The 21821-nt window shown below is 45.4% G+C and overlaps 1 protein-coding gene across 1 annotated transcript; it reads left to right on the plus strand.

Moving 5' to 3' along the window:
* The first annotated feature begins 2474 nt into the window (after positions 1-2474).
* On the plus strand, positions 2475-19693 carry LOC119433877 (transmembrane protein 59-like). Its single transcript, XM_037701160.2, has 5 exons — positions 2475-2877; positions 3578-3683; positions 13426-13511; positions 16379-16577; positions 17965-19693. The coding sequence occupies exons 1-5, from the start codon at positions 2728-2730 to the stop codon at positions 18339-18341; spliced, it is 918 nt and encodes a 305-aa protein (XP_037557088.1). The 5' UTR covers positions 2475-2727; the 3' UTR covers positions 18342-19693.
* The last annotated feature ends 2128 nt before the right edge of the window (positions 19694-21821 follow it).

The following is a 21821-nucleotide window of genomic DNA, read 5'->3' on the forward strand; positions in this document are numbered from 1 at the left end:
TCACCTCCTGTTTAGGGCAAAACTGATCTCAGCAGAATGTAGTCGTCGAGCAATTTTTCAGAGGCTGACTTTTCAGACCTGCTGGCAGCAGCGCTACTGGCAGGTGAAATTTCGGTTGCTGTTACATGAATATTTAACGAATAAATATTATGAACACTTCTGTTTTCTTGTGACGGTAGTAACAGGGACACCGATCATTTTTTGCTATAGAGCAGCTTACCTTTACACAGTGTCTCTACACAACAGTCAGCAAATATTTTATTATAAAAAGTATATGTCTTGTGTAGGAAACAATTTTTTTGTATTTCTTACCAATATGGTAGTTATTTTTACATTTTAAGGTTGGCAGGTGTGAACTAATAACACCCAGTAACTCGCCCTGCACTGCAGCTCTGAAGGCAACTGCATAACCAGGCTGTTGGAATGCGCCACCAGACACTGGCTTTGGTAGAGATGGTGCAGCATACAGGAACATGCGTTGGATACAGGGCGGATTATAGCTGTACTTAGCTAGGATATGATGGAGCACTTGAAAAGGCTTGGGTGTAGTGAAGGAGTTTCATTGGATTTACTGAAGCGTTTTGCATAATCTTGGGTCATTAAAAGTCGGGACATTGATGTTTGGGCTAAGCCAGCACATCAAATGAACAGTTTTGGTTTACTGAGATCGGCTGTATAGCCAGCGGCCATCTTTCGTAACATTTCATTTTCATTCTTGTTGCATTTCAATTAAGGTGCTGTCACGCTGCAGTTGTCTCCAGGTTCGTCTACTGGGTGGGATGGATGCTAAAAAAATTACAATTAAACAAAGTTTGTTGCAAAATATGGGCTAGGGATTTTATCTGGCTATTGGGGGGGGGTCTCTGAAACAACCGACTCCCCCCTGTGTCTATGCAACGAGATGAACATTAAAAGAAAATTCCTAGTTCGGTAAAATCCTTGTAACGCCTCACCACAGCAAATCTGTAAGGTTGGCAACACCTCGGGAGCAATGGCATAGCCGCGTGGTGACACAAGGGCACCTGCCCCCTGTGCAATTTCTTTGTTAGTATGCAGTATGTGTATGCAGCACATTCGTCAGACACTTTGAAAATGAATATCTCGAACCTGGTGCTGTGCAGAGAAGTTGTTCCAAGTGGATACTCCTTGCGAACTCATCGGCTATAATTAATAGATTTTAATATGGGCCGTAAAATAATTAAGTAAAAGTTAGGCTAATTATGTTAATTCTTTAATTAGGCATTTTGATTTCTCGTAGAAGTAATGACCACCTCATAGAGTAATTTAGATCGAGGGTTAGAATTGTGCTATTTGCCACAACAAATTTTTCTAAATTTCGGACCTTCTAAAAAGAAAATGGCGGCAGCTTCACACTTGTGGTGCGAAGACTGGGCAAACAGCACAGCTGGCGACCCCACCTCGGTTCACCCAAGTTTTTGCGAGGTTATGCTTCGAGTCTCGGCCACGTTTCGCGCAAGATCACCCCGGGATCGTCGACAGCCCAAGGAGCAACAAACACTCGGTCATTAAAGTATCTGGACGCTTCAGGACGCTCAAGCGCTATTGCTCGGTTTCGCGGGCTCGTAACTCCGTAACTTGGGCGGCGCGATACTCGGGATCGGACCGAAGTCGTCCCACTCGCCCTCGCGTAGCGGCACGGCGGCTTTCGCGCCGCGCTTACTCTTCTTCGGGAGTGACTCTCTTCTTCGCCCGAAGAAGAGCGTCAGAAGACGGCGGGGCTTTTGTGTCGCGGCGGCGGCGACGCGGAGCTATATATCTCGTGGGTCGGCACGAAGACGTCACGGCTTAGCTCCGCCTCTGCGCAACCACTCCGCACGGCGCGGTGACGTCATGGCTCAGCAAAGCTAAGGCGAAGCGATGTGGCGCGCGCGATGACGTCACGGTTCACGCAGCTGTGGTAAGGCTCGGCGCAACTGTGGCGAAGCGTTGCTAGGCGACGCAGGGTGACGTCATTGTCAGGCGGAGCTTTTGCGGCACACACTCGGCGGACCATCCTCGAGCTTAAGCAGCTTTGCTAGTTCACAGGGGTATGTGCGAATTCGCAAGCAAAATTGCGCCACGTGTAACGGAGTTTGTCTTTTGCAGCGTTTTTCGCTGCGTTTTGGGCAGCTGCGATTCCGTACTTTCGAACTACGCGATGCGGATCGCGGCCGCTAGGATTATTTGTACCTTTCGCACGTTGCTCAAAATCCGCTTTTAGCTGCTCGCCAGCTGTAGATACTACGTAGATAAAGCTTTACTTCGATCGGTTTCAAGCTGTAGGTCACGTGCGTCAGGCGCTGTTCAACGTAGCCGCGAACTTCGGCGTTCGAAATTTCCGCGCGCTTTCCAGCTCCCCAACGTTTCGTCCTTTTCCGGCTTGTTTTCTTCATCGATTCGTTGCAAAAATAAAACCTCGCCTGCAGCGCCTTCGGCGGCACAACCAATGGACGAACGCCGATCTTGTACACAGGTGGCAGCCCCGCCGCTCAGCCACAAACCAAACTACAGCAACCACAGCAGCACGGAGACAAGCAAAACGCGGTGTGAGCTGCTGCCGTGTATACCTGGTAATCGGAAGCGAGCGGAACTGCTGCACGCTTCTATTGTTCTTGCGGTGCTCTGAGAACGTTCGGTGCGGAACGGACGACTAGTAGTGCGTCGCGTCGCCGTCGATCACGAGAGACTGCACAGCACTGCGGTGAGCGCAGCTACGAGGACGCGACAATGCAGGCAGGAGGCCTAGTTGCGTTTCTGGCCCTGGCCATAGCGACGTGCAGCTGTGACCCGCTCCGCAATAAAGGAGGCAGCTCGGAAGAATGCGAAAGCTGCGAGTCGCACTGCGAGCTGACTTACCCGGCGCACACGTATCCGAAGGTGAGTGGTTGTTTTGTAGCAACGACGACTGCTGCTTTCCGTTTGCAGCGCGCACGTTATCGGGCTGTATCTCTCGTCGGGCGCGAGGGTCGTGTTTACAATGGTCGTTGGAGCGCCAGCCGTTCGCTGTCAGCTGGTCTCGCAAGCACGGCTGTGAGGAACGTTTAACTAGGCGGGGTCTGCCGATGCAATCTGGGGATCCGAGGCCGGTTGCTGCGCGGTCGTGCATTTGCCAGAGTGCGCCAAGGAGTTGTGAGATGCGTTTTTAGTCGAGAATACATGGCGCCTCGAGGTGCATTTCTTGTGTTGTGTCTGCATGTTGGGCGTCGGGCGCCTTGTCATTTGCGAGAACGACCGGAATCATTGCCTCGTGCCTTTTCCTGTCGCGATTGGCCCTGTAAACGCGGCGTTCCTGTCGACTGCCACGCACGCAGAGGGAAGTGCGGTTTGGCGTAAAGAAAGCGCAATTCGAGAGAATGCAGTGGAATCGAAATAAGGGAGAGGAAAATAAAAGAACGATCGAAACAGATGACGCGCACGCTCTAGCTGGCGAAGCCCGTCACAGGCACCGCGCGCGCGGGGACCGCAGCATTTTGCCGTCGCAGGGCGAAACATCTGTTCGGCCGGTTCAACGAGAGCGCCAGTTGTGCTGTCGTGTGTGTGTGTGTGTGTACTTATTCTGCTCTTCCTCCCTTCGCAGCCCGAGCATCTCGACGCTTGCAAGAAAGGATGTCGCAACTTCGTCGAGGCCGGCTTCCACGCGGTGACCCACGACATGAACGCTACGCACGCTGCCTGCTTCAACGGTACGGTGCCGAGTGCGCGTTACTGCGCGGCACACGTCTCTTTTGGCGCCTGTGATTCACACGCATCGAGTTTGTTTTTCGCGATGCGATCGTCGTCGTGTTGCCTGTCTGCTTCGCACGCACACGCACTCTCCCTTTCTCAAGCGCTGCGCGTCTCCCGAGCCTTTCCTCCTTTCCCCTCTATCTTGTTTCATGTCTGTCGGCCGCCGCCGTACAAACCGTCGCTGGTGTCTCTAGACGAAAGCGGAGACACCCCATAGGACGACGGTATTGCGGCGGAAGGGTGCATGTAGACGCCTCAGGCTAATCTTGGACGTACCGAGCGCACCTCAATGGTGCGTGCTTGATAAGAAAGGGCAGAATGATACAGGTTGATTGCTGGATGTTGGCAAGAAAGATAGGGCCGGCGTGCAAGGCTTTCTTTCTTTCTTTCTCCTCCTCATTATTATTACTTTTTTTTTTTTTGTTACAGCGTTACACAGCTGTGCTCATGCGTAGCAGGGTCGCTATGCATTGTTGCAGCTTTGCCAGTGGCCACTAGAGCTCTTTTATAAACTGCGTCATAGCATGTCCTGTCACTTGTATGGAACAAAAGCAGGTGCTCGTTTTTTGAGATAAAGGTCAGGTTCGTTATACTCGGGAGTTTTGAGCACCTGCCCTTTTTTTCTTTTCGTGTTGTTTTTCTTATTTATTTTTCTACAGAAAGCAACACTTAACCCTGTCAGAAATATCAATATTAAAAAGAACTGAAAGAGTCTCACCATTGTAAAGGGACCCAGGAAATCCATTGTCAACCGGAAACAGTGCCCAGGTTGTTACAGTGAGTGATGCACGAACTGGGCAGGCAAGTTTTCTCTGACAAGGCTGACAATTGCACTCCTGTCACATGGTCTGCTAAACTGGCATCCTACAACGTCCTTTTGCTTTCCCCACTTTCTTTTTGAACACGAAGGTAACGGTTAAAATGTTTAGAGCCGGAAAACCAATGTCTGCAGTACTAGCAGCTGTCGTTTAAGGTTTCCTAGATTAGTTAAAAATGCATTCTTAGTGCTTAGGTGCAAGTTCTGTGGACATAAAAAAGGATGAGAAACGTGAAATTTACACTGTGTGCATCACATTCACAGTTCGATATTTGCCTCAGCATGATTGTAATAATGGAATTGCCTGCCAGGTTAGCAAGTGTGTGGTGAGTGATTGTCAGTGTTTACGTGTAAGCCCTCCTGTGTGCAGGAGTACAAGGAAACATAGCATAATGTAAGGCACAACTCAGAAGCTTGACGTGTAGGATTCCCTTTCAACTGTGAGATCATGCGCCTCTGTATGGCAAACACTCAAAATATTGATTTGGTCTAGAAACTCGGATATCTCTCGGAAATTTGAATAGAAATGTCTAATAATAATATACAGTGGAATCTCGTTGATACGACTCTGATAGGTTTTTTGGGATAATACGTTTTTTCCCCTAATACATCATTTCTTTTTCTTATATATGATTGTGTTCGAATAATACGATTTTTGGATGATACGCTTTATTTTCCAGTTCCCGTGAAGATTGTATCAACACGGTTCCACTGTATTGCTGCAGTTGTAGCACAGAGATTACAGAATAAACCTGCGACCTCTAGATTGATACACAAAATCCTCTCGAATGACCAGCAAGGATTGGGAGAGAGGGCCAGTGTAATGGTTGATTTTGACAGTTCTTTATCATCTTTTCTCCGACACACATTTTGCTATGTACCTTTTCTTATTGCTGCTTTAAAACAGTAATATCCACGAGGCCTGATAGAGGGTGTCCCGGCCAACATTAGCCAATCTGTCCAAAAAAACTGGTACAATATACAGCTTTAGACCTATGCTGTTCAGTCATCAGCCCTCTTCCACCACCAGGATAATTTTTGTGAACTAATTACCTGACTAATTGAAGAAGATTAACGAAACAAGTTTTTGGATTAAGAGCATGACTTTCTATGGGAAAGCTGTTATTGTGTCCTAAAACATTCCATTCAGTTGTCTTCAGCACACTATGTACTGCGTAACTATTGTTTTCATGCCATACTCTTAGGCCGCGAATATGATAATTTGTGCATGATTACATGCGGGTGCCACGGCAACAGTGCTCCCAAACACGGATTGAAGGAATTAGCTCCGTTAATTGCCCGACTTGACAATAGCATAGGCTGTGATTGTCATGTGGGACATGCACTTCACTATCAGTGGCACCAACAGTCAAAATGAAATATCAAAGTGTTGCCGAGCCTTATTTTCTGCAAGCCGTTATACTTTGGAGGAGTGTTTAATTAACCCACGTAAGTAAATTGCACTTTTGGGTAGTAAGACGACCACACTTGGAGATAAGGATGGGACAGCCAGAAACAATACAAAAAGGAAGAATGAGTGGCAATACTACTCTGAAGTTCCCATACGAGTTTGCCATGGCATCATGGAATATGACAGTATCTGCATTGGCCTAGTGTATCAACAAAAAATGACATCCCATTTTAATTGAATCCGAGACCCCACCGAGCATTTTAGGGGAACTTATGCTGTGCCAAAACAGATCAAGCAAGAAAACAAAAAGAAAAGGACAATGATAACTTTGAAATCTATGGTGTCACATTGACATACTGGTGCCGATTCTCCGGAATTTAGAAAGGGAATGTTCGCCTTAGTTTCCTCCACTATTCAAAGGATGCTTTGCCGCACTAAACTGACGTAGTGTAGATCTTGGGTGTCGCAAACTTGTCATGCGATTGCTGGCGTCCCACAATCTGTCTGGGCCGACTCCTGTGTCGTCAAGCACTTCCCTGTTGACAAGACGAGAGGCCGACGAGAGGAGCTTTAGACACAGGGGGGGAAAAAAAAAGAAGAAAGCTAACTTCGTTTTAGGACGTCCCTTTATTGCATGCATCTTCTCTTGGTGCCACTTCAGACTTCACCAAATCATATGGCAGGTTAAATTATTTGCTGCAAGTTTTCACCGCAGAAGCAATGACTGCGCATGTTTGGGTGCGCTGCAGAAGACTAGACCTTTGTTGCGAACTACCGTGCTTTTCTCGGGCCGGCCACGTAAAGAGCAGCTGTGTGTCGGTTTCAGAGCACAGACAGGAAATGGCAAGGTCGCTAGAGCAGATATGCATTAGTCACCTTTATCACAGGGCGCCGAGTGGCATTTTGTTTCTTTCATTCTTTTTATTTTGCTAAGGCTGCTATATTTTGTTGCAGGGGGAAATTTCGTGCCATAGACCTTTTAGCTGATCTGTGGCGCACAAACCTAGCACCCGTTTTTCATCCGATCTGTTCAGTGTGTGGAATAAGTCATAAGGTAAATTGTTCTACAAGTGCAGAAATATGCATCTGCAAGCAGCCTCATGAATGGAGGTGCTGAAATGTTTTTCACGACTGGCAAGCTGCATATATGATTTCATGGGAGAAGAAAAACTGTGAATTAAAGGGACACGAAAGGGGAATATAGAGTTAAACTGGGGTGTCAATAAGTGACACCTCTGCAATAGCAAAATGGCCACTGTCACTATGAGTGCAGCTTTGGTATGCCAGAAAAAGCGAAAGACAGATGTTCCTGAGGCGCCGAGATTCCTGCGCCAGCCTGCTGTGATTTCGCGGCTATTGAAAGCGTCTTCTCAGGTGTACTTTATTCTTTATCAATAATTATAAACTACATTGCATTCTAACGAAGCCAAATGCACAACCTGACAAGTTTTGTAGTATTCTTTGTCATTAAATTGGTCCAAATGCCCGAAAATGCCGTATTTACTTCATTCTAATGCACCCTCAGTTGAAACCTTCAGCCACTTTTTTATGGCCAGAAAGTGCAGTGCCCACAATCGTAATGCACACCCCGATTTGTAGATGTTAAAGGAAATAAAGTGAAATGCAATACCTTTGATTGTTTCCTCACCAGATTTTCATGGTAAGAGAGAGAAACAGCGATTCGCTCTCACTTGAAAAGACAAAAATTAGAAACTCGGATGTTACTGGTGACGGGATCTAATAATGACAATCTGGTGATCGTGGGAGATTCCAGCACCCTCAGTATGGCAAAGCACGGCTTTCAGGATTGGAAGGTGGGATTCGAGATTTGGGGTGGGATTTGGACACTACTGTTTTGGTTATACACTCAATCCTAATGTGTACATCATTTTAGTGAATTTTTATGGAAAAAAAGTGCATGTTAGAATCAAGTAAATACGATGCATAGAGAGAAGTCTGTTAGCAAACCGGCGCTTAGGTTATCTTGCAAAATGAAGAAAAGGAAAGTTTTGGCTTTCTTTTTTTCATCAATAATCAATCATCTCTTGCCAAACAAATGGAAATATTATTTTGAAATAACGATGAACCATTATAAAAATTTTGTGTTGCGTCTTCAGTAAACCTCTAAACAGACTTAGCATGGGTGCCGCGTTCAAAGGCTGCATGGGTTTTACATATATTTTTCATGTTCCTTACTTTTACCTCCCCAGGCTATTCAAGGAGTAGGGGTCTCAGCATACTCATGCCAGGATAGTTGAAGATTAGTGTGTGATTACTTTATAAGAGAGATGTTTGTTGTTATGTAGAGCAGGAAATGGCTGTGCTTGCATACATATGCACACCAGTTTATCACTGTTATCTTCCATGGCCACTGACCGACAGAGACCACGGCATGTTTATTAAAGTCAGTCATCTGCAGTGCCAAGCCTACGGCTCCTATCAGCTACACCCCATTTTTATATGGGGTCACTCATCAGTCACTCACTCCTTCGTCACAATTTTTCTCTGCATTTCCTTGCTGCCTCTTCTGAGGCCGATTTCGATTTCTCCCTTCAACAGGCGTCCGCCGTCAGTGCTTCTTACCGCTATAGAGCCAAGGGAAAGCTCAGCCATCGTCCTCTGCTGAGATTATTATCAGGGCTATTGCTTCAACTCTGTTTTAGACGTAGTTTGGAAGCACAGGGTTTGTAGTGGTTCTTGAGTAGAATGTAAAACCTGCCAATTTGAAGGCCTGGAGAAGCACCTCAAGTATCACAGAGTTGAGATTAAGAGGTGAAAATCTTTGATCTTGCTTTGGCTAACCTTACCAATAAGGCAACGTTAAGACAGCAAACGGACATAGCTGATATACTAGTTGAGATTAAGAGGGAAGCTCTTTAATCTTGCTTTGGCTAATCTTAGTGGATTTTATTTGTGTATTTGATCAAAGGGCTTCGGCAAGCGAAGTGTCAAGCCAATCTGATCCGTTTGTCATCTTTGTGGTAGGGAGGCATTTTGTTTGTAGTTTCTGGTGGTGGTTTTTGTCAGCACTTATTCATTCAGAGTGCAAAAAAAAAAAGTTTGCTTATTCTCACAGTGTTTTGTTTTTGAACTGTCAGGCACTACGATAATTGAATCCTTGGAAACGGTCTGTCAGAGTCCTGAAAGTCCGTGGAAAGTCGTTGGTTTCTTGCAGAAACAATTTCAAAAGTTTGGTGCCATTCGCATTACAGCATTTTGGCAAGAGCTGCTACAAACCCTAGTCTAGATAGGTTTGCGCTGTTTCTGATTGCGCTGAACCTAGCCCTTATCAAGATGTTGGGGTGGAGCCCTCGGAGTCTTCTCTTCCACTTTGCATATGCCACAGGAGTATAGCTGCACAGAGGACTCATTAATTTCATACTTCATCTGCACCTGAGAAGGACAATAAATTGTGGTAGCATGTTAATTGCCTTTAACCTACAAACTTGTGAACAGGGAGGGTGATAACTAGGGCTCCGTGTTTTCGGTGTTATCTGAAAAAATCCGATAAACATTCGGCGATAAAATTTTTGACAATTTAGATTTATTCAATAAACTCCGATTTGCTTGGCCATGGGTATGACCATCAAGTCGCTGAAAACCGTATGTCCGTCGAGGTGGTTCTCTTTTTATGAAGCTCTAGAAGATATTTTGGACTACTGGCGCGTCATTTTGTCTTCCTTGAGTAGCGACGAAGCCAAGGGGATGAAGTGTGAGAAGCTCAGGAGTCTTGTTTCATCGCCTGAAGCTGTGCACAACTTCTTCGTTAAGATGAGGTTTCTGAAGACCAATGCGTGTGCCGTGATCTTGAGGCAGAGAGTACCCTGATACACCAAGTTTATCCCATACTGGGGGTTCGTTTGCACGCACTCATCAGTCAATGGCGGGATCCAACCGAGGTCTTCGCATCAGATGTCACAAGTATGTTTGACCTCCTTGACGAGAATCAACGCTTAACGACTGTCGCAGACTTTAACAGATACTACGCTACTGTCGCCGAAAAGTGGAGACAGACATCTGAGAGGAACCTGTGAGGTCATCTCTAGTACACCAAAGAATCGTTTTGGTACTGTGTTCAAATTGTGAACCCAAATGTGAAGCATGAGCTTCCCTGTGCGTTCGAAACCTATGCGCCTATTTTTCAATTCGTGCTTCTTGAAACTGACGACTTGAGCCAGCTCCCGAGTGATTTTGCGAACTATCAGTGCTATGAAATACGTAACATTGTTAAACCCCTGTCGTTTTGGAGACTTCACAATGTCGAGTGGCCAGTGCTTTCTCGCTGCGCGCTGCGTCTTCTGGCGCTTCCTGTTTCTAGCGCTAACGTTGAAAGGGCATTTTCAAAGCTGAGAGTCGTCAATAGAAAGGAGCGTGCTTCGATCACTGACAGCAATCTCGCAGAGCATTCTTGCGTGTTTTACAATAAGCTTTAAGCTAAAGTTGTTATACACAAAATTAAAGGTGTTCTGTGTTCAAGTATTTCGCTTGTGCGTATACGTTTTTGTCCATTCAAACATTCTAGGAAAAATAAAATGTGCTGCGTGTGTTTTGATATTTTAGTATTCAGATATGAATTGATCTAAGATTTTCAGGTTTTGAGAATAATGCAAAACTCCGAATTTCGGAGAATGGGGGATTTACGGGAAATAAACTCCGATAAACGCCGAATTTCCGCCAGAAATATAAACTCTGATAAACACCCGCCGATTTTCAAGAAAAATAAACACCGAAAACACGGAGCCCTAGTGATAATCAACAATGTACACTACTTGTGCAAGGCTTGCTCTTTTTGGTGGAAAAAGAAATTTGTTTGAGAAGTCTGCAGATTAATAACTTTGTTTTGGAGTGCATTTGGTAGGCGCTTTCAAATTGGGGATGCAGCTTACCAACATTCTTGACAAAAGAAAGTAAGTATATTATCAATGCATTCTGCCAGCACTAAGCTATGGGTCTGAAACTTGAAAAATAACGGAAACTTAGAACCAGGCAATAAGTGATGAAATAGAAAATGGTAAGCATAATATTAAGACAACATTAAGACAGCAAATGGACATAGTTGATATTCTAGTTGAGATTAAGAGGCGAAAATGGAGTTTGGGAGGCCAAGAAAGTGATCTTGGCATAGTGATGTGACCACTGTTGGCTCTAACACAGATCATGGCCTCCGAGGTTTGCGCCCGCTGGCAGGTTTCGCTCTGGCCATGCCATTCGCGCAGGAGAGCATAATTTGAGTAGTAGGCGTGGCCGGCTCTTTCAACGTGGCGCTTGCACCCGAGGGCTTTTCACACGTCCAGGAGGCTTTCACGCGCTCCAGTACTGTTTCTGCTGCTTGGATGAGGCGAGAAAACAGGATTTTGCACTGCTGTATAATCTCTTACTGATTAGGAAATAATGGCTGAAGGTGTACGAGGGACAAAGTGCATTCTGGTGGCTGTTTATTCTCAAATGCGTTTCTCAAATTTTTTCTCAAGTCTTTTGTACACGCATATACTACCACTACGTTAAACACTGTGATCTATGATAAACTACAACTTCAGAGACAGTGAATGGCGTGTGAACAAGCACATGATTCGTTTAGAAAAATAAGTTAAACAAAAGTGCTACAAAATAAATGGATAAGAGTATAGAGAAGTACTGGTAAAAAATAGTCGCCAGAAAACTAGATGGTTGAAATGTCAATAGGTTCGAGGCAGAGCTAAGAAATTGCCTGGGATATATCCTCCGAGAATCTTCCGCAACACGTGAAAAGAGAGGCAATGCGCACGTTGAGGTCTCGTGCAATCTGCCTTGTACAGCTGCCTCCGCTTGCGCTGGAGCCCTCGGCTAACGGTGCCATCTAGGGGCGGTCGGGCGGTCGCGCCGCATTACATTATTTTGCTGGGGAGCGCGCCGAAATGGGACGGCCATAGCAAAATCTGCAAACGCACATTATCTCGGAGGCCACGCACAGATGCCTCCGGTACCGAGTCGCATGCAAAATGTTGCGAAAGTGTTGGTATCTCTGAAAGTGATAGCTCGAGAACACCACCCGAAATAGCCGGTTGTCTACTGGAGTACTGGAGCAACAGAATAGATGCAAAGAGAGAAGCCAAATGCAATCGGGGGTAGCGGAAGATTACGTGAGGGGATGACATTAGAAAATTTGCAGGCACAGACTAATGTTAGCTGATGAAAGACAGGGGTAATTGGAGATCTCTGGGCGAGGTCTTTCTTCTTTCTGCAGTGGACATAAATTGGGCAGATGATGATGAATTGGTCTTGGGCACTTCAGCATTAACGAACCAGGTCAAGTTGACATGCGAATTTGCCATGGTGTTCGATGTGGTGAAAGACAAATTTTCAAAGGTACAGAGCTAAAGTAATAATCTTGTGATGGCATCAAGCAGAATTGTACTGCAAAAGTCCATAAACTTCTAAGCTCTTGGTTTACCTGCACTCTTAGCAGCTAGTACTTCTCTTATTACAACCTGTACTTAATTGCTTCAAGTTCCTTCCTACATAACCATCAAATTCCTTTCTCCTTACAGTTTTCTAAATTGGGCACACACGTTTTAGCCTGTAACAGTATGAAGTTAAAAAGAAATTTACTTAAACAAAGTAAACAGGCTTCAGAATTAACTCGCATTTTATTGTGAAGCAAACCTTTGTGATGACTCAGTGGCTGTGAGGTCGTAGATGGAAGCCTGGTTGCGAGAACTACATTCTGTATGGAGGCTACAATGTACCTTGAGCGCTCACTGCAGGTGTTGGACATTTAACTCCAACTGGTTTTTGAAGGGGTAAAGTGGTGTGCAGGTATGCGGCTTCACAGTGATAAGGACGACAATCTGATTTATGGTAAACTGCTCTTACAGTGATGGCTGTTAAGCCTGAAGGGTGTGTCTCACGTATCGCATTCCTATTGCTTGCTAAAGGTTGCAGGAAATGAAATCTCCATTGTCTCCATTCGGGATTCCATTCAGCATTTGAAACATGTCAGTTTTCATACAGTCATTGTCTTCAGGCTGATACAACGTTCTGTTGTTTTCGTGCTCTTGTCATGGTGCTGCCACTATTTTCACTGTCATGCCAGCTACTGCCATAGCAGTTTAGTCCTTCCTTTGGCCAGTCCTGTACAAGGTTTCGCTGATTTCAAGCTATTTTGCTAACTTTGTATTCCCCCTTATCTCTGTCAAACTGCTTGTGCTCAATAAATGGTACATGACTAAACAAGCAACAAAAGCACTTAAACTAAGGACACACAAGCGCTTCTGTTTGACCCTTCTCTTGACCTCCTTGTCTGTTACAGAGCTTCGGTTGCTTATTTGTTCTCATTTAGCTGTCCATATCATATCATTTTGTCACAGTTCATCTGTGTTAACATCCCGTGAACAGTATTGGGCCCAAACTAGCCTTTGTTAAGCCATTTAGAGGTTAATTGTCACACTGTTTTTCTTCCTTCTTTTTTTTTTTTTTTTTTGTTGTTTTGCAGCCTGCACGGAGGCCTATCCGAGCCAGCCTAGCTACTACGCATGTACCGAAGGATGCGACGAGCAGTTCAGGCACGTGAGCAAAATGGTGAGTTCTGCGACCAACAGCAAAGGGCACAGCACTGCATTTCAGCACAGAATTGCAAAGTAGAATCCACCGCTGTATAATAATTATAACAGTGATATGTTGTGAATTACGTACTGCTGAGGCTATTGAATTCGACTACTGATGTGATTGCTGAAACTGTTAGGCCTAGGTAGTAGATAACAGCTCAGTACCACACATGGCAGCATAAATCTGCTAATGTATGCAAAACATAGCTCTGATATCTATTCGTGTTATGCTGAGGGAATGGGCAGTGGGCACTAAGGTGTCGAAGTTTGAAAAGCATGTAATGAATGTTGTTAACGGCCACTACCTTTGGACGTATTCGTCGAACTACCTGTGTTTGAGTGTGTGCTTGGTAAGCCATGGCCATTCATTAGAGCATGAGTTACCAAATTTTCTGGCCATTGAAAACACCATGAAAGCGCCATCAACATGAATTTGCTTTCCAGATATGGCACAAAATATATAAACAGATGAAGGCAATGACCCTTTATCAAGCATTCGCATTTGATCGTTGAAGTGGCCAAGGTACACAAGAGTTATTGCACAGCAACAAATATAAGCATTGCGGTGTCTAGTATGAAGGGGGTGGAGCGTGTTGGAATAATGTCATTACACATGCATCAACTTGCATCCCTGTGAGACCCAAGAAAAGTACAAAATTTGCTGAACATAATGCGCATTTCTTTTTTGTGTCAGGTTCGCGACACGAATATAACATGTTTTCTTTCTTCTTTCTTTTTTTTTTCCTAATTTCAACCTTGAGCAAGACAATCAGTGCTGTTGTGCAGGCACATCAAGTGAGCGCTCTTCGAAGTCGTGTGGTGGGTCACCGTGCAATCCATGAAAGGCTTTGTTGCGTTCGATTATGTTGCCAGCATTTCTGAAGTGCTGCCTTCCAAATACCCTTGGTGGGTGTCAAGGAAGATGACGCTGTTCTCGCCGACAGTGGAAAAGATGTCGGCACTCTTCGTTTCACTTTATTTTGTGTCAGCAGTTCGCAGTAACAATGAATGAAGTCGTGCGGGATCCACGCTTGTTTACCTATTCCCATTTCTTTGTGCCGCCACATTGTGTTGTAATCGTATTATAGTTCTTTTTTTTTTTTTTCTGAGTGACTGAAAGTCCTACCACCCCCCCCCCCCCCCTTGCGATATACTTGTGGTTGTGTTATTTACATTCAAATATGGTATTCTTTAGGTACCAGCGCTCTTGCATCATTGTTAATTTTGGAATGCCCGCTGTAAAGGAATTGCTGCACATGACCAGAAGTTTTGTGTCATGCTTCATGATGAGCAAGTGATTGTGAAACCTTCCAGACCTTTCTGACCATGGCTGCTGACTGGGTGGGGGCTGCCACTGGTGTCTTACTGTATAGCTTGCATGCACAACAGCACTATCATCTTTACTACCCTTATTCCAGGCTGCTAGCAGGCATTGTTTCCTGTGGAATTAATTGGTGTTAAAATAAATAGCTAAATATCCTAATTGCAGCAAGTATTCATCAAGAGCACAATTCCTTCAAAAATCAAACCTTTCTGTCTACTTTCCTAACCATTAGGCCAACGTGCCAACGCCAGCTAGTACCTCTTTGAGATGATCGCCGTGTGTTGATGATTATTTCCACGCTGTGGCACACACACACACAACAGGAGATTGGCAAAGAAGCAAGTGCTACATTTAAAATAAAAACAAATGATGAAAAACAAGGCAATATAAGGGTTGTCACACTGTGTAGCACGGGTGTGCGTGAGCTCATGCGTGTGTGCCAGTTTCCTTTATGCCATGTTGCAAAGTCCGAGGGTTTGAGCGGCCACAAAGGTTCCATGGATTGTGACGTGCCAGGTACCAGGAGAAGGGGAGGTCCAGAGAGATGAGAAAAATGGTTTTCTATACAACTGTACATGGTATTTTACAAGAAGGGCTCCATGATATTGGAGCTGTCTACATTCGAACGTCTTCGCATGTCTTAGCGTTTACATCTCCGACCATCTACATGACACTCCTGCTCTCCTTTTTATCCCTTTCGTTTTGCTCTTTCACTCGGCGAGGGAATGCACTTTCGTTCTTCTTAGCCAATGACAATCTGCGACGAGTTCGAAATATCCCACCCATGATGTATCCCCGTTCCGCCGGGCTCCACCTCCAATGTTGCCTGATCGCCCACGCACACCAGGCAACGGGTGGTATCTTGGGAACCAAACGTCGACGTGGTTCCCGTGGGAATGCTCGACGCTGGCCCCTTTCAAGAATTAGTCGCCCCTCCGGGACGGTCAGTTTGACAGGGTCCGGAGACTGGCCTTCGCGGAAGCCACCGTTTCCAGGGAGGGCGGCGGCTGTTGTCCCGGAAGGGGGCTCCTGGTTTGCGCGTCACAGTCGGCGTCGGTCCTCGTCGTAGTTCAGGCGGGCACTTGTGCTTAACGGAAATACACCAAGAGCCGACGTTGCAGTTTTAGCGACGCACGAGGCCGATGACCCATTGCAGCCTGGGGACTAATTGCTCGTCCATCAGTCCCAGGTGACGGTGACGTTTCCCGGCCGCAAGAAACGATAAGCGTGAACAGCACTCCACAGCTGCACATCTGTTGGTGAGGCCTCCTTTGCCCCAAAGGACCGACCGCCAGGCACAATAGTCAGAGACGCAGGAATGAAATCGGGAAATTCATAGCATTTCATTTGCTGCTTCATGAAACCTCCACTTCACATAGATTCTAGAATGTGCATTGGATCTGCATAATTTTTATTTTTCAGAATCATTTGCATTACTGGAATTATTTGTTCAATTGCTGGCAATATCAACCTTGTCTCATCTTTGTTTTTTTCCGGGTCCCCTGGCGCACCTGCAGTCGGAGCACAAGAAGTCGTCACATCTTCACCCGCTCAAGCTGCTCATGCTGGTGCAGAAGATGTACGAGACGGTGGTGGACCACGTGTGCCGCATTATCCGACGCACATTCTACGCTGTCTACGTGCAGAAGGACACCGGCCACCTGATTGTAGTGCGTGGAGAGCTAACGCCAATCCGTATCCTCGATCCTCATGCCGGTGAGCTGCACATGGCAGACAAGCAAGCCGTAATTTCCGCATGGCTACAAGTAGACGGGGCCTCTGACGATCGCGGTATCTGTTTAAAGGGCCCCTCACCAAGTACGGGCATTGCAAACAAACAAGCACAGCGCACAGATCATATGGTGGCGATCGTGTCTGCCAAGTATGAAATGATTGGGTGGGCACGAAAATGGTCGAATTTTCCAACAGAAGGTCATGTGCACTTGCTCTAGAGGGAGCCATGCCTTGAGTGAGAGTCAAGGGCACACTCACAAATTCCTTTACCCAAGGCTCGCTGCTTGTAACGTCACCGACCCTGGCACATGGCTTCAATTATCCAATGAGGAACGTGCAATGCCGTCAATGGAAATGCACTGTGCAGTGAAAGAAAAAAAGAAAAAAAAAGTTACTCGACTTTGATATCGAAGAAGGCAGGGAAGGAACGCCGGCTTGCGGACGCTAATCGAGGCACAGGTGGAGAGTGTTTTCGTTAACAGTGACACTTGCCTCCTGGCGGCATGGTAACAGGACAGTTCAGTTTCCTTCTATCTGCTCCAATAATGAATTGATTTGAAAAAAATCTTGTGGTAAAACACTCCCTAGGCTGCGTCTTACAACAGCCAGTGTGCAGAAAAAAATTTCCTATGGGCCCGGGCCTGGTGAGTGGAATCCTTTAAGGAATGGTATACTTTTTGATTAGAAAATGTCACCCCTTTCTTCTTTTTTTTTTTCCTGACAGCTGTCGTAAAGCTGTGATAAAGGATAACTGTAACGAAAGTTACGCCCGTGTAGGAAGCCAAGTTTCAGATAGTGTAGATATATAACAGCATCCGTGCAAAATCTTGAAATACACATAGGTGCATCACGAAAGGGTTGCAGAAGTAGACTCATTTGGTAATGAAACGAAAAAGAAAACACGCCTCATCACTTCTTGCCAAAAATAATGCATGGCTTGAAACATGCGACTCGTTGGCATCACAGCTAGTTGGGCGAGTAGGAAAGGCGCCTAATCTCGGCATGACTGCTGAGATTAGGTGCTTTTCGCAGCTGCTCATGGCACTCTGAGAAATCTCGCATGCTTCATCAGGTGCGTGCGTCGTCTGTTTAGGTAGCTGCTATTTAAAGGCTGCTAACGAGAAAAAGATAATTGCCAGCCCTGCAACTTTTCCAAGATTGCTTAAGTATTCTGTATACTACTGAATTATTACGAATTTAGCCAAAGTAAAATTTTGTTGCTGTTTGGCCTTTAAACGCTGGTGTGAGTGCTTGATTTGGAAATTCCCATTTGTCATGGCACCTGCATCCTGTGAACTATTGTGGCCAACTGCACCCTTGTCTGTGAGGTAGGCTGCAGATCTTTGTTTTCCGTCCTCCCTCGCCACAGGGGACCCTGCGGAAGACAAGTCGGCCAAGCCGGCATCGTCCACCAAGTCTGAGCAGGAAGCGGCTGCCGTCGAGGCGTCATCGACAGTGTCTGCAGCAGCCAGCTCCTCTTCTAGCTGGCTGGACTGCATCTCGCGCCAGTCAGGCATCCCCGAGTGGCTGCTCATGATGGTCCTGTTCCTCGTCGTGGTGACCATGGTGTGGCTGTGCTGTGCCACCATGGTGACCTCACCCAGCAGCAGCGTGACATCGTCCACCTCGCCACCACCCGCCTACTCGCACCACGTGAGTGCTGCTGCAACTACCCTTCCGGCCCGTTTTCTTAACCCCTTTGGCGAGTCTGTCCTGCCTTGTGCAGTGAATTCCGAGGCACCTTAACCCCACGCAGCCCAACGTATAATTTTTCATGCACTCTTTTTGTTTAGCATGATAAACTTAACACGAAGTCTGTAGCATCTTTGATACCCTGGAGTGGGATTTCAGTATTGTGTAGTTCAGCAAGCCAGTTTTAAATAAATAATTTGTGTGTAATCAACATTTTACTCAAAATACATTTCATTGCTTATTTTTCTTTCGTACGAATGTACTCTTCATGGCCAGAAATTAAGGTTGTGAAGTTAATTGTGCAAATATGCATTTTTTGTTAGTGTGCGAATATTCGAAAATGTACGAATATTCGGATCCAACCGAATATTCGAATCAAATCGAATATATTGCTGGCAGTGTGGTAGCAAAAACGGTCCTTAGCATTTTTTTCTATCTAATCTAAGAATATTGGGGCGATTTCGTGCTAAATTTTGTGATTTCATGCTGGTCGCAAAATTGCACCTGTAAGCACACTTAGCCACTAGACGTCTAAACTGTGCGGGAAAGCCAGCTTTTCAGTGGCAAGGGGGCACGGGTTTGTGGACAGCGAGGGTGCACTTTTTCTTCTTTTTTTTTTTCCCGCGCCACTCTCAATTCTGAGCTTATTGCTTGACAGTAAGTGCGATGAGTGACGACTGACACAGGGTCAAACGCCTCCGAGTTCACGGGCATGTGATGCGGTATAACAAGGCACAGGCTGGCGAGCACAGCTGGGGGGAATTACTAAATTCTCCAAGTTAACGTGAGCCAAATACACAATATTTTAGTATAGTGGCTTACTAGTCTAGTTTTTTATATTGACAATGTAATTGCAATGTTCCATCATAACAAATTAACCCAACTTGATAAATGCATGTGCATATCATTATTCAATATCCGAAGCTAAGTATTCGTATTCCAATCGTATTCGAAAATTTGATATTTGCGCAACCCTGATTTTTTGGTTCGAAGCATTGTCGAAGCAAATAGCTCACTGTTGTGCTTCAGTCTAGTTAAAATTTTGTGGTGGTTGAGGCTGTTGTGATGCAGTGAAGTGCAACCTTGACTGCGCGACGCTGGCAGTTAGTGCTGTGTTGCGAAATTTCAGGTTGATGCTTTCTGTCTACATGCGAGCACAACCCATTCTAATTTACATCTTCCCGCGGCAGTTTGCAGCCCACCGCTATGCCCGCATTGGCTATTTGGCCGAACCAGTGCTTTTTCTCAGGATGTCGGCCACCAAAGTTACGGTTTATGGGCACAGTCAACGCAAATCTATTCAGTGGGCCTACGGCTCTCGGGAAGCTGTACAGCTGCTGCAAATACTAGTATCTTTAAATAATCGAGCCCAGGTGCAGAAATCAGTAGTTGACTCCAAATAAATTCGCCTTTACCTTATCTTGGCTGTGAGCAATGTGATGCGACTTCCTCGCCAATATTGAAGCTTTTGATTACACGTTTTAAAATTTGCCGCAATTTTGTGCATAAAACACACCAAATATATAGCAGATGTCACAGTAAAATCGGAGTGCGGGTTAGTGAATTTGGACTCGAGGTGTGGCTTCATGGCAGCGCGAATTTTTCACGGCAGCACAGCTCGTGCTGTTGTGAAACTACCTTAAGGGCAGTGTCCTTTCCCATCAGCGTCCCATAGAGGTGGGATACAGAGCCACTAGCTGAAGATTAGACGTGGACGATTCGTGCACCTGCTAATGTAATGAGTGCTTTTACAAAAATCCGGGCGTTGTACACAGTTTTTCTTCTGGTTAAACGTGCATATTTTCTTCTTTCCGGGGTGTTGTAATTCGCGGTGTAACTTAATACACAGAAACCTGCCTTTATTCGTTCGTTTTGTATATCGAGCCAAAGCCAATATCGGATAGCATAATAGTCTATTGTATATGATAAAAACATTGAATATTGGCACAAGCCTTGGAAAAGTTCTAATCTTTATTGATGTGGAATATTGTTGCGGCTTTCTGGTCTGTAAAAGGGGGAAAGGGCATCCAGATGGCAAAAATAGGGTGGACGGCAGCATTGAGCAAGAGTTGACCCAGTGTTCCTGTCCAGTGCTGGTTGTGAGTGCAGAAGCAGGCTCGTGACAAAATCGAAAGCTTGTCTTCAATTTCAAAGCTTGTCGGCAAATGTGGACTCTCAAGATGGCGTGTGGCAACGCAGGCCCCGAGAAGGCAGTGGGCACCTACAATTTTAAATGTAGGAGGTTTTTTAGACCATACAGGATTTTCAAAAATCGACTGTGGCAGATAGCGTAATTGTAGTCTTTGAACTCGCTTAACTCAAAGTGGCGGACATTACTCCCAAGAGAAATGAAAATGCATAATTGACAACAAAAAATAACCACCATTTCAGGCATTCAAGCACAAAAGTAGTTAAACCTTAATATAACAGGGTAAAATCTTCAATTTGCTTTGTTATATTGAAATTTCTGTACTGAAATTTTGTCTTTTGTGCAAATAAGTACAGTTGCTGATGGATTTTTTTACAGGGAAGGTGCCACACAGATTTCTGAATTATCAGGCAATTGTAAAAAAGCAAATTTGAATGCGAGCAAAAAAAAAAAAGCTTTGTTGAATTTGATAGTCGGTGACGAAAGATATATACATGCCATGTCTTTACATCATTGGTATGAACCTAGCCGCACTTTTGCATCCCCTCTGCTTTCCCATCTGATTGTGTCGCCTGCAGTGGGACGGCGCTATCGTGAAAAGTGCCGGCAGCGGCGAGCAAACGTTTCCTCTGCCTCCCTCATCATCGCCTCTCCGAAACCTCCAGCACTTAATGCGTGAGAAGACACTGCACAATGCCATGCCATCTCATCTCACTCAGTTTCAGCACACGTCGCAGATTACCTCTAAAATCGTGGTGCATGAGCTACGTGTGCGCTCAGCCACGTTGATAGCCATGAGCATTCATGGCCGTGCTAGAAAAGAAGACACATGCCAACCTTGCCCCCCTTTCCCCTTGCTCGCGCGGGAAGACAGCGCTCATCAAGCCGCCATCCTCCTTGGCTCACCTTTGCAAGCTTTCACTTGCACCTGAAGCATACAGCACACTGAGCGCGATAGGATCTTATTGCACTTGGACTTTACGGAAGACGACGCTGATCCGCTTCAGCAGTGGCCCTCGGTGGCGCGGCATGCGATTTGAGAGGTTCATTCTGAAGCAGCCGCATGTAATTCAACCATTTGACCATCTGCGCCCACCGAAGTTTACATTTATTGTCTCGGTATTCCTTCGCAGCGGCAGTGAAATTTCTTTGTATTTAAACAGTGTATAAACATACTTTTACATTGAGGTTCAAAATACATAGTGTTCTTTGAACAAGAAGTTATAAAAAGGTATAAAAAGTTCAGTACTTCGCTATATCGAGAATATTGTTATATCGAAGTTCGTGAAATTGAGGTTTAACTAACTGAAACGCCCATCTATTTTGTCGCACACTTTTGGAATGAATATCTCGAAACTGTTGTCATCCTATGCCTTGCAAACTTA

Source organism: Dermacentor silvarum, chromosome 11 (assembly GCF_013339745.2).
Source record: "Dermacentor silvarum isolate Dsil-2018 chromosome 11, BIME_Dsil_1.4, whole genome shotgun sequence".
Lineage (NCBI taxonomy): Eukaryota > Metazoa > Arthropoda > Arachnida > Ixodida > Ixodidae > Dermacentor > Dermacentor silvarum.